The sequence below is a fragment of the Triplophysa rosa genome, linkage group LG6, assembly GCF_024868665.1.
Source record: "Triplophysa rosa linkage group LG6, Trosa_1v2, whole genome shotgun sequence".
NCBI classification, from domain to species: Eukaryota; Metazoa; Chordata; class Actinopteri; order Cypriniformes; family Nemacheilidae; genus Triplophysa; species Triplophysa rosa.
In genome coordinates, this window is record NC_079895.1 from 21429412 (window position 1) to 21443495 (window position 14084).

Sequence of the window (14084 nt, forward strand, 5' to 3'; positions counted from 1 at the left end):
TGGCCGCGTGTGGGGCTCTCATCGCTGCCAAGGACTCTCATGAGTTCTGCATGGTCTGCTTGGGCCTCAAGCAGGCAGAAGAGGCTTTGGAGAACCTGGAGCATTGCAGCCATTGCCTTGTGCTGCCGAAAAAGCTCCTGCGGTGTCGACTCAAAGTTGCCACTACCCAGTGTATCGAGCTTGGCCTTTCTGACTCAGATGGGGGACACGGTGATGGTGACGTGCCTCTGTGGGCCTCCTGGGGTGCGACATCACTTAATTGGGCTGACCTGCCTAATCCTGCATTCCCCGAAGAGGATATCTTCACCGGCTGGTTCTGGCGATGAAGACAACGCAGACATTGTTCCCCTCACCCAACTAATAAAGGCTTCGGCCCCGGTGTTCCCCAACACAAAACACACAAAAACACAATAAAACAAACAAATCTATTGAATTCGTCTCAGGGAGGGTAAGTCTCTCTGCAGAGAGAAAACCTCATTCTAAATCCACACATGTCGCCCCTAGTCTGTCCACTAGATGGTGCCATTGCATCGCAAAAGAGCCAATGAGGTATGCAAGGATTTCGGCGCTTCACCGGCCCTGGTGGGGACTCTCGCGAATTGCGAGTCAGCCTGGCAGACCGTTGCGCCTCCGGAGTGGGTGATGCGAACAATTATGCAGGGTTATAAACTGCAGTTTGTAATGAAACCCCCACTTTTCAACGGCGTTCTCTCTTCTCACACGGAGGAGAGCTCTGCTCACATTCTGAAAGAAGAAATCTCTTCTCTCTTAATGAAGGGAGCGATTCCGGTGGTGCCTCCCAGCCTGATAAATCAAGGGTTTTATTCACGTTATTTCCTGGTCCCAAAGAAGGACGGCTCTCTCCGCCCCATCTTGGACCTCCGAGTGTTGAACAAACATTTGAGGAAATACAATTTCAGAATTTTAACCCACAGCACTCTGGCCCGCACCATAAAACAGAACGACTGGTTCACATCGGTTGATCTCAAGGATGCTTTTTTCCACATAAGCATTTATCCACCACACAGGAAGTTTCTTCGTTTCGCCTATCTAGGCATATGTTACGAATTCACCGTTCTTCCTTTCGGGCTATCACTCAGCAATCTGACTTTTTGTCTGTGTGCGAAGGCAGGCTTGGCTCCCCTGAGAATGTCAGGTCTGCAGATTTTGACATACATGGACGATTGGCTCATTGTGGCCGAATCGGAAGAGAAAGTGCTGCGGGACACCTGCAGTGTGCTTACACACATCACATCTCTCGGGTTCAGTGTGAATTCGAACAAAAGCAAGTTTACACACAGTCAGAGTGTGATTTTCCTGGGCTTGGAGCTAAGCTCGGTCTCCATGCGAGCGCATCTCTCCCAGGAGTGCATTCTCTCTCTAATGAGCTGTGTGTCGCAGTTCAGAGAGGGGGCAAGAGTGCAGTATCGCACATGCCTCAGATTGCAGGGTCTTATGGCTTCAGCTATCCAGGTTTTGCCTCTGGGACTCCTGAGAATGAGAGCATTCATGAAATGGGTTTTGTCACTACATTTCAGCCCGATACGCAATCTCGGCTGCTCTGCATCAGTGACGCGCACCTGAATGGCAACTCTTCGCCACTGGAGGGATGCAGACTTTTATGCACAGGGAACCCGTTGGGAATGGTAATGATGCGGAAAGTCGTGATGACAGGCGTCCCTAACAGGCTGGGGTGCGACCCAGGAGAGCAGATGTGGCCAAGCAGACTACGTTCAGCACACATAAATTATTTAGAGCTCCTGACCATATGGGAAGCTCTGAATTATTTTCTGCCTCGCCTGCAGGGACATCATGTGATCGTACGATGCGACAATACCACAGCAGTGGCATATATCAATCGCCAGGGTGGTTTACGCTCACAGAAACTTCACGCTCTAGCTCACAAGCTTTTGGTGTGGAGCGGGCGTTTTTTCCTGTCGTTACGCGCAACTCATTTTCCAGGCATCCTGAACAGAGGTGCGGACCTTCTATCCCAGGGAGAACCCACTCTACGGAGATTGGTGCCTCCACCCTCAGATAGTGGGCATGATATGGAGGAGATTCGGTCACGCAACCGTAGATCTATTCGCCTCACGCGAAAACTCCCATTGTCCTATGTTCTTTGGACGCGCCCCTCGGGGTGGACGCACTGGCCACCCATGGCCCAAGGTGCTGCTGTATGCTTTTCTTCTTTTGTGCCTGATAATTCCCACACTGGCCAGAGTGAGAGAGAAGGGCCTGTCACTCCTTCTAATAGCTCCCAGGTGGCCCAAAGTACCGTGGCTGGCAGAGATAATCCCTCTGTTATATGCCCAGCCGTGGCGCCTCCCCCTTCGCACAGACCTATTGTCTCAGGCGAAACGGGAGATTTATCACCCACACAGACAGGGTCGCTCTCTGGGCCTGGCCCGTGAGAGGACAAACTTAAACACGCTTGGGCTTCACCCGCGTGTGGTTGCTACTATACAAAATGCCAGGGCCGTTTCTACACGGTCCTTATATGGTTGTAAGTGGCAAGTGTTTGAAGGGTGGTGTGATGGGCGCGGTCTCACATCATATCAGTGCTCAGTTCCTGATATTTTGTGTTTCTTACAGGACTTTATGGATAAAGGCAGGTCTTTTTCCACAATTAAGGTCTACCTGTCATGTGGGTTTTGAGGGCTCAACAGTCGGGCAGCATTCTTTAATCCCTAGATTTATGAAGGGTGCCTGTCGCTCATTGTCAGTCATGGGGAGAACCGTCCCTGAATGGGACCTCTCCTTGGTGCTGGAGACCTTGTCTCAATATCCTTTTGAGCCCCTGGGAGGTATTTCCTTGAAGCTGTTGTCCTTCAAGATGGCTTTGCTCTTGGCTTTGGCATCAGCCAAACGTGTCAGTGAGCTACATGCGCTCTCAGTACATCCTTCGTGCACTAAATTCTCTCTGAGTGGAGAGAAGCTTTTTCTTAAGCCTAACCCGGCTTTTATGCCTAAGTGTTTCCCTGCGTTTACTTCGGAGATGTTGGAGCTGTCCGCTTTTCACCCTCCGCCTTTTTCCTCTGCAGAGGATCAGAGGCTGAATGCTCTGTGTCCTGTTCGTGCATTACAGGCATATATGTCCAGGGCCAGTGTTTTCCGGAAGAGCGACCAGCTCTTTATTTCATGGGCGCCCCCTCACAAGGGGAGTCCCATATCTAAGCAGCGCCTCTCACATTGGCTTGTGAACGCTATAGCCTTGGCATATGAATCAAAGGGAGTGCTGTCCCCAGAAGCCATCAGAGCTCGTTCCACGAGGGGCTTAGCTGCCTGTTGAGTTTGTTCAGGGGAGTATCACTGCAGGACATCTGCTCTGCTGCCAGCTGGGCTTCTCCCCATACGTTTGTGTTTTTATACTGATTGGATATCATCAAAACCTCGGTAGCACATTCTGTTTTAGGAGTGGGGTCGCCATAGCCCCATCTTGATATCCCTTTACCTTCTGTTTACACATTATTGTAGTAACAAAGGTTGAACGGGCCGGTGGGCCATGCACATTCATGTCACCAAGCATGCATTTACATTCCTGCCTGGGTGTTATATATGTGTTGCTGGGTTAATTATATGTGTGTGCCTCATACATGTTGCCTGTCCTGCATGTGCACAGCGGCTATGTGTGTGCATCAGGGTTGCCAGGTGCATGATTATGTCATGTCAAGCACCGCGTCTTTGGGGGTTACCGTCCTTTTTGTCTGGCTTTCAGAACCTCACTGTCAGTGTATTGGGCAATCGGGGAGCTATCCATGTCTCTCCCATAGGTGGATTTCGAACATGAGATGATGAAAGAGAACAATAAGTTACTTTTGTAACCCCGGTTCTCTGAAACATTGAGTGGAGAGATCCACCAGCTTTGCCCCGCTTGCTGCACGAGAAGTGAATATACTTACTGAAGAACAGCAGCAGGCAGACCTTATATGCTCTCAGGTAAGGGGGTGGGGCCTTACCTGGCATTGGCTGCGCGCTTCTGTCTTTCTAGCGAGACTTGATGCAATTGGATGCTTCTGCAGAGGTCAGGTACGGATGCCCTTCCCATAGGTGGATCTCTCCACTCGATGTTTCAGAGAACCGGGGTTACGAAAGTAATCTATTGTTACTCACAGTTCTGTCATTATTTACTCATGTTTTATTTCAAACCTGTTTGCTGTTTTTATTTATGTGTTTCTTTATTTGTGGAACACAAAAAGAGAAATTGTGAAAAATCTTTATGCTGTTTTTTTGTGCCACTGTAACAGAAGCCCATACAACTTGTGTGCTATATTGTAAGTCTTTTAAAGCTAACAGCAGACTGAAATTAAATTCACTGAAAATATTTCCTTCCGCTGCAGTTCTCACGTTTTGACGTCATTGATACCAAACCTCATTTGTTTCTCGAATGTTTACAGCCGAAAGTAGCATGCCAGTTTGAATGTGTAGACGAGAAGATTGAATCATCAATCTCACCAATTTTTTAAAACAAGACGTATTAAAAAGTTACTCAAAAATTTTTAAATGCTGTAACTAATGGAATTTATTCAGATGTCAAAATGTATTGCTTCTAACAGCATAGGTGTAACAACATGAAAGTGAGTAAATAATGACAAAATTTAAAACTTCTTTAATAATAATCTTCCCCATGTCATTTATAATGCTTTATAGTACATTTAACATAGATGTGTGAATGAAATGTACGCCATGGCCACAGCCAGGCGTTGGTTATTGGGGGTTAACTGGGAGCTCTGTCGCCTGCAGTACATGCTTTCCCAGCAAACCATAGATGCCCTCAGAAAACCCGCCTTCGACGTCTGGCTGTGGGAATCCAACGAGGTAAGAGTCTAACACTGCACTGTCGGATCTTTCTCCTCTTCTCTCTTGGCCTGTTTTCTTTCTTCTGCGTCTGCTGCTTGTGTGTTTGTGTGGGCTTGTGTAGTACCACCTCTCCCAGGAGACAGTAGAAGCTTTGAGGCAGCCAATCTTCGATGTGTGGCAATGGGAACCTAATGAGGTGAGCATCAGCCTAATGAAAGATCTGTTGGATGTCAGAATTTTAATTAAAAACTGCAATATAAGATACCAAAAAATACCAAACCTTTGCATAAAATCCATTAAAATGTAAAATGTACTAACAGAATGTCTTTGTTAGAAAAAGGACTGTTTGCCCAGCTAAGTACAAAGTTTTATAGTTAGTATATAGTAGGTAGTAAAATCTCACTTTTTGTCATAAGCTTGAAAAAGATTCTGTATATTTTTTATCAATATTGGAATGGTGTATGTTTATTTCACTCTTGTTCTTCTTATTATTGTAATAGTTTAAACAGTAAAAATAAAAATATGTTTGATGAAGTTTCATATTTTAAAAATGAAAAAGGTTTTAAGAATGTTTCAGTGTTATCTCCAATGTGATCTACTCTATCAAAATGATAAAAAATAAAAAATCAATGATTAAACTGCCTTTGGTTGAACTTTTTTTAAGAATAAGAATGCCTGGCATACAACAATTGCTGATAAATTATGTTTTATTAACAAAGTTCGGGAGGAGCACATGCAAATAATTACGCAGCTGCCAGCCATTAGCCATTACGTCTACCGTCCTATCAAATCAAGAGCAAACTCTATAAATAGTTAAATCGCCTTACCTCCTTCACTCTACATTTTTGCAGTACGCGCCTTCTCACAAATCCACTCCGCCATCGAAAGCCGGCAACAACACCAGTCGGGTCGGCAGCATCACGCTCCCACGGCCCGAGAAAAACGATTACTCCAGCATTGCTAGGAAGAGGCGTCGGTCCTCAAGCAAAAATAGCAGGCCTTCTGCTAGCCTGGGCCGTGCCCCGGATCACGCCGACGCCAGCCTCCAACCTTCTCCTGGCTCATCCTCTCCCGGTGTTACACCTGTCCACAGCCACCTAGTCAGCGCGAGCACGTGCTTGCCAGTAGCAACCATGTTCACGCAACCTTCTGCATATCTCTCTATCAATTTCCTCCCTGATCGCTGGCCTGCAGCCCCACTGCAAAACGTTAGCGTGAGGCTGCCTCCGCTAGTGGTGCAGGTCTAGATGCTTTTCATTCCCTCTCTCCTCTCCTCTCTTCCTTTCCTTCCGCCTTAGCTCCAGGAGCCGAGGATAAAGTGAGGATGCCTCTGCTAGTTGTGCAGGCCCAGGTGCCTTTCATTCTCTCTCTCCCCTATTCCTTTCCTTATGCCTTAGCTCCAGGAGCCGACGCCAGCGTGAGGATGCCTCCGCTAGCTGTGCAGGCCAAGGCGCCTTTCATCCCCTCTCTACATTTTTGCAGCGCTGCCACACGCAGACACAACAGCTCGCTCGCTTTACATGACCAAACTACACGCTATTCATCCTCTGAAGCTGCTCATTTCAACAAAACAATTCCTAAATGGGTAAACTAAAGAAGGTTTTCATTGTTGCCGAGGTGGACACAAGGTATTTAAAGGGAATTGATCACCATATTCCATCCCAATCGGGCAAACAGCACGCCAGAGTTATTATGCTATAACCGTTTTCTCTGGTAGTGTAAACGACAACGTCAGTTCGCACGAAATGGCTGTATTTCGTTCTGCGAAGTGAAACCAATCATCTTGGGTGAAACAATTATTTCAGTTGTTTCATCCAGTTGCTTTTATCAACTTGATTTTCAATGTCATTACTGATACCGTTACCGTTCGTTTTCATACATAAGGCATTCATATAAGCAGTGTTTACTCGTGTTTGAGCCTCCGCTGATCATGCTGGGTTTGTTTTCCTGAACAATGACAAATTGCTGGTCAACCACTATAGTAAGATACATCGTCTGAAAAACTAATTAGCTACCCATGACTGTTCCCGGAAATAACCTCATTGCTCATCTGTCGTTTGAACCACGCTGGTTCAACAACATAGTTAATACCGTCTTCTAATTAATCTGTTCAAAATGATTTAACGTCATATTATTGCTGTTAATAATGTACGCCGCATCTGGAAAAACTATTTTGCTGTCGTATTCTTGCTCTGTCGTTTTATTTCACGATGCCAAATTCATTCATAAGTTTCACCCTACGTCACTAAGCACAGGGATTCCCCAAGGTCCTAAAGCATACAGGCTCAGGCACACGCGCACTTTCCATAACTTTTTGAAGTAAAATATCCAAAAACCACTAGGCCAGCGATATATATTTTGTTCATTTAAGTACCTATAACATCTCAAATGTTTCCAACCATTTGCAAATCGTGAGAGAATTGTCATTTTAACCAGTGACACCATGCCGTGTCTGGCAGTCGCCTGTCAATGGCATCATATCCGCATTATCAAAGACACTGGATGGAAAGCCTGCAACTTTTAGTCAAAATATCACCGCGTGCAGGAGGGCAGATTAGAGGCTGTTATATGATTGGCTGAGGTGCCTCACATGAATAGTGTAAGCTGCTATTGCTTCCTCCAAACCTTGCATCTCCCTAATAACACAGTCTCTGGCATTACCCTCAGTTCCCGCGTTTACTCCCGTAGAAACCATGACAACACAATCTCGCGGACAAATGTGAAAGTATTAGTTCGTAGCGTCCATCAAGCAACTATCTTGTTCTGCACAGTTGTTATGGAGCACAATTATTCTTTACTGTTTGCAGCTGGTTCTGTCAACAAATAAATTTTTACTAGACAGAGACGCTGATCTTGCATGTGTTTTACTAGACAGGTGAGCAACTGTTTAGATTCCTTTGCCGACAGAAAATGTACGATTATTATATCGATAACACGGTTAATCTTATTGTTTGAATTAGAGCTGTAATCGGGCCTTAAAAGTTAGGCCTGTCAGGGCCCGAGCTCGACAGAATTCGTCCCGAGCCCGATCAAGTACATTTTGATTGACAGCTTTTTAAAAGCCCGAACCCGTTTACAGCCCGACATTAGGCTATTCAAATGTGCACACGCACACAGCTTTTGTCAAGAATGAGTCATTTATACATGTTTTAACATAATTTATTAATGACTAATGTAGGCTATAGGCCACTTGGAAGTTGGAACAAAGAAATAAAATAAGTCCTCTGTAACATCGTAACATCTCAGCACTCTACAGTAAATAGGCATTACACTTAGCCTATATAGGCCAATAAAATGAGTCTTTCTTAACTAATTAAATTAAGATAACTTCTAAATTAAGATGGGTATTTGGCAATAACGAAATTAAGATAAAGGCTCGGCGGGATTTGCTTTGCCACTTCTCTCCACAATCCGGCCTAAACGCGACGGCACAGCTGAAATTTAATAAAAGAATAATGCCAACTCTGTCATTATACTCTGTCTACGTTATGCATTTAAGACTCAATTAATATTTAGTTATAATTTGAAAAACCTTTACTCACCAAGATTAGGCTACATGTTTTTGTGGAGGAAAATTATTGAATCCATTGTAGATGGCTTCAGCGCGGTCCTGTGCTCACTGATGGTGCGTCCGGCAGCACTGAACACCCTTTCACTGCTGCTGCTACTGGCCGGGATGCATAATACTGATCTGGCTAATTTTGCAAGTTTTGAGTAGGATGGTTTGTTGATCTTCCACCAGCCAAGAACATCCATTTCATTTTCCATGACAGCCGTTTTAATGTAGCGAGTGACCTCGTCATCTTCCCAGTTAGCTTGCTGTACATTTTCCCACTCCACAAAATTCGCTCTTTTTGCCGGAGGAGGAGTGGGTTCAAATCCGGAGAGCTCTGGGTCTCGAATCTCCACATCTAGTGCACCTACAGCCATGGCTTGCAGAAGAGTGTGGGCATGAGCATGTACGGCATTCCTGTCTGAGTGTGACAACATTCTCAGCTGGTTAAATTTTGGCCAGAGGAATGTTGCGATCTTGTGGAGGTCCTGTATTATCACTTTATGCGCTATTTTTTCAATGCGCGCGCTCCCCCCTCGTGTCTCCAGTTTTTCATGGAGCTCAGGATAGATGGCTTGTATAGATGTCAGTGTGAGGTACACCGTACTGAACCGAGTGTCTCCCATTTGCAGCAATGTTGTTGACAGTTGCGCAGCCAACCCTGACTGTTTAACATACCTGACTAATGATTTAGCAGCAGAAATGGTATCTCCTATGTCCGGAGCACCGTCGGCTTTGGATAACTCGGCAATGTCGAGTCCATGGTGCAGTACCGTATTAATGACATGGTCAATGCAGTCCAATCTCTGGTATGGCCGCAGAGCTAATTTAATGTTTTCCCCTCATCGGTCACCCATACAATTTTGCTGAGAGAGGAAGCTTTCAAGGCCAAACTTTGTCACCAGTAGTTTCAATATCTCCCATCTGATATTTTCTCCCGTCTTTGCCTCTTCCAAAGGGAACATTGTAGTTGTCAGGGTTTTATTCACCAGTTCCATATCCTCACTTATGAAATGGCATGTGATTGTCAAATAACTAATTTTACGATAATCCTCTGTCCACATGTCTGTGGTCATTGCGGCTGTGCCCTCCTTCAACAAAGTCTTAAGTTTCTGTACTAAAGCTTCCCTCTTTTCTTCTGCCATGTCAGTGCACCTCTTCGCAATTGTCACATCGCGGGGAATAACAGAGTTTACGGGAACCCTCCCATACACAGCCCCGACCTTAATTAGTTCTTGCGCCAGCTCTTCAAACCCCTTGCCATTTACGATATTAAAAGGCCTAATGTCTTTACAGCAAAAGCTGACACACTTGTCAGTCATCGTTTGTTTCACCTTTGCAGGGATGGGTTTTGATGCTGTGACAAACTATTTGATTGTAGGTTGATCCTGGGCACTGGCAGGTGTTGAACAGCTTTGATCAACATGCCTTATCAGTGACAAATTCCCTGTCGTTTTGCTGTCCTACTTTAACAGAATGTCGCATTTTTTGCATTTCACATATCCCACTGGCTCATTATTCTCATTATGCACATGGTCAAAACTTTTCCACACCTCAGACTTTGCTTTAGTTGCTGGTGCAACCAAAACGTAATCGCCAGAGGCAAGCCTCCGTTTCACCTCCTCAGCATCCATTTTCACATCTTTCTCGCGCTAATCGGAACGCATCACATGACCGCTCATTTACCGCGCAAGTGTAAAATGATAGAAATTAAGCCCGAACCCGACCGAACCCATGGGGTCACGTCGGGTCCGTCGGGTTCGGGCAAAGATCTTCAGCTCTAGTTTGAATCTAGTTTGAATCTAGTTTTTAGATCATCTGACTACTTTAAAGGAACATTAGAACTTTAAATTAATGAATTGAATTCATATACATTCAGAATGATGCATAAAGAATGCACTACACGGTGCTTGCTTATTTGCTTAAAAGCACGATGCACGCAAGCCAACACATCATAACACCAAGTATACCACTATATAACCACAGCTCTAGACCCGTAATTTCAACCACGCAACTTGATATGCTGCTTGCGATTGAGCATTGGAACGATGGTATCGGAAAACACCTAAATCGTTGTACCATGCTGGAAAGACAGAACTTGTGGCCATAGTTGGCTAACGATGCTTTTGGGAAACGTACCCCTGATAGGCAAAGCAGGACAATCTCTCTATTTCCGCGTCGCCACGGCTGTGCTGAAAGTATGAGACATCACTTGCCAGCACGGGCACACTTTCTCGGCGTTCATTCAGTGAGCGGCAGCGAGCAGAATATATGCTTACTGGAGAATAGTAAACATAAACGGTGCATCCAAGAGTAACTGCCAGTTAACTACAACCTGTCCATACCACGTATACAGCGTGAATAAGTTTTCTACATAGTGTGCCATTCCCACTCACGTCTCGCTCAAAACAACTCACGCAGTCATTACACCTAAATGACAGAAACGGTGGAATGTATCAGTATTTCCGACAATGCCGAAAGCGCAAGAACTCTTTCGTCTCGTCCGCTAAACCCATATGCAGTGGCATCTCAGACATATGACCCCAGACACAAACTAAAACACTGTGGACGTAAATCGCATTTGGCACACAGCAATTTGAAGACATACATCATTTTATTGCATACATGATAACTTTGGGTAACGGCGACACACCCACTCCCCGCGTCTTTCATCACAGTCTAGTGGTTAGAGAATTGGACCCATGACTGGAAGGTCAACGCCGACGGGCAATGACCGAGGTGCCCTCGAGCAAGGCACCTTACCCCACTTGCTCCCCGGGCGCTGCAGCGCCAGCTGCCCTCCGCTCGGGGTACAAGTGTGTTAACGTATTGCAGTGCGTGTGTTCACTACTCACGGGTCGAGTTAAATGCAGAGGTCAATGCCGACGGGCAACGACCAAGGTGCCCTTGAGCAAGGCACCTTTCCCCACTTGCTATCTATCTGTATTTCCGAACTGCCACAACAGTGTCGCTCCAGCAGGAGCCTTTCTCTGTATTTCCCACTGCCACAGCACTGTCACCCCAGCAGGGGCTTTTATCTGTATTTCCCACCACCGCAGTGGTGTCGCTCCAGCAGGAGCCTTTATCCATATTTTCCATTGCCGTAGCGGTGTCACCCCAGCAGGGGCCTTTATCTGTATTTCCGACTTCCACAGCAGTGTCGCCCCAGCAGGGGCCTTCATCTGTATTTCCCACTGCCGCAGCAGTGTCACCCCAGCAGGGGCCTTTATCTGTATTTCCCACTGCCGCAGCAGTGTCGCCCCAGCAGGAGCCTTTATCTGTATTTCCCACTGCCGCAGCAGTGTCGCCCCAGCAGGAGCCTTTACCTGTATTTCCCACTGCCGCAGTAGTGTCGCCCCAGCAGGGGCCTTTACCTGTATTTCCCACTGCCGCAGCAGTGTTGCCCCAGCAGGGGCCTTTACCTGTATTTCCCACCACCTCCGCAGTGTCGCCCCAGCAGGGGCCTTTACCTGCATTTCCCACCGCCGCAGCAGTGCCGCCCCAGCAGGGGCCTTTACCTGCATTTCCCACCGCCGCAGCGGTGTTGCTCCAGTAGGAGCCTTTCTCTGTATTTCCCACCGCCGCAGCCCCAGCAAGAGCCTTTATTTGTATTTCCCACTGCCGCAGCAGTGCCGCCCAGTAAGGGCCTTTTTCTGTATTTCCCACTGCCGCAGCAGTGTCGCCCCAGCAGAAGCCTTTACCTGTATCTCCCACGGCTGCAGCAGTATCTGTACCTCACAGATGCCCACAGAAGCCAATCCTATTCCAGAGGTCTCAGCCGCGACTCTACTCAAAACGAAGGACAGCAACTCACCGGCCTCAAGCTCTTCTATATTTTGGGGGCCATCCCGCGCTAGTTGCATATTTTGGGGGAAGCGCTCTGGGCTCGGGCAAACACAGAGATCGGAGCCCTCGTCCCGGACAAGGGGTAGTGCTCCGGGTTCGGGAGAGAATGCCGACCCCGGAGCCCTCTCCCCCGACAGCACGCCAAATACGCATACAATATTCTCTGCTTAATTAAACTGCCGCCTATTTAATTATTTGCTAATGCGAACTTGTGAAATTACATTTACATTTTGTCATTTAGCAGACGCTTTTATCCAAAGCGACTTACAGATGAAGGAAACAATGGAAGCAATTGGAACAACATAAGGACAACAAAAAGCATAAGTGCAATAAAAGAAAATTGGTCTCATATAGCCTATCACAGTATACAGAGCTAAGTTTTTTTTTTCTAATTATGTATTATTAACAAAGTTCGTGAGGAGGATGTGCAAATAATTACGCAGCAGCCAGCCATTAGCCATTACATCTCCCGTCCTATCAAATTAAGAGCAAACTCTATAAATAGATGAATCGCCTTACCTCCTTCACTCCACATTTTTGCAATATCCCTCCTCCACCCCGACTCCTCACTATTAAACCCTCTCCTTACCCGGAGGAGAAGTGCTCTGGGCTTGTCATGTTTCATACTGCAGAAGATGCTATCATCATTGTTTTTTATTTTATTTTAAGATGCTGAGTTGCCTGGAGCATATGTACCATGACCTGGGACTAGTGAGGGACTTTAATATAAACCCTATCATGATGAAAAGGTGGCTGGTAAGAAAACTATAGCTATAATTTAACAAAAATTGTACACAGATGATATAATTAGTGGTATTCCTGGAGAGAATGTGAGTTCTTGCCAATGGCCATTCTGGTCCCAGACTTAAGGCCTGTATTCAATGTAATGTTTTACTATTTTTATTCTGTGTCTCTGAGTCTTGTTCTCTGTTCATTCTCAGCTCTGCATCCATGACAATTACAGGAACAATCCTTTTCATAATTTCCGCCACTGCTTCTGTGTCACACAGATGATGTACAGTATGATCTACCTCTGCAACCTACAGGTATAAACTTTAATATACACAGAAGTTTTCAAGGGAACCCACTACCTACTATTTGACCTCTATCTTAGTTCAGTTCAATTTTTTATCATTCCCTCTAAATAAATACATTAAATAAACAGCATCTACAGTCTGGATAAAAATACTTTTTATATACATTCGTATCTATGCAAAACTACTGTATGTGTGACTGAGTGCTTAACAGACTTATATAACACCCTTAATATAACCTTAATATAATGCACAACAAATAACAAAAATAGCCTAATCACCTGTGACCCTGCCTCTGCCTCTCCACCTGAGCTACGATTTGGCAAGTCTGCTTCTGCCACCTAATAAAATGACATAATTGGTGGTGCATGGCATCTGAAAAATTCTAAGCTCTCATTTTAAACACACACGGAGAAACTATATTGTAGATTCTCAACCTAACATTTATAACAGTACTGAATTTCACAATTAACATACTATGTCATTGTTTGACCTCATCTGTGACCCTGCCTCTCCACAACATGACAGGACTGTTTCTGTCACCTGACCTCACAAAATAATGCATTAATGCATTCCATATGAATACATTAATGGCCTAGACATTGATTGCTTACTATAATTATTACAAAAGCAATTAAGAAAAAGTTTAAGTGGCTTACTTTGGTTTGGTTTACATTCATATCATGTTCATGAATGATATACATTTTACATTGCCTAAAACATAACCCTCACACCGCTGAACTAATCTCTAACAGTTAGACAGATACAAAATTTGGATCATAACTTGGAAAAATGGTTTTTCCATATATTTAGCTAATAAAGGCATATGAAACAGTCAATTGTCATGATAT

The 14084-nt window shown here is 45.3% G+C and overlaps 1 protein-coding gene across 1 annotated transcript in view; it reads left to right on the forward strand.

Annotated features, from left to right (window-relative positions):
• Positions 1–13251, forward strand: part of pde9aa (phosphodiesterase 9aa) — a 32493-nt gene extending 19242 nt beyond the window's left edge. Inside the window, exons 9-11 of the mRNA XM_057335827.1 lie at positions 4744–4818; positions 12869–12955; positions 13141–13251. Of these exons, the coding sequence (XP_057191810.1) occupies positions 4744–4818; positions 12869–12955; positions 13141–13251 (273 nt within the window). The remainder of the gene's footprint in view (positions 1–4743; positions 4819–12868; positions 12956–13140) is intronic.
• The last annotated feature ends 833 nt before the right edge of the window (positions 13252–14084 follow it).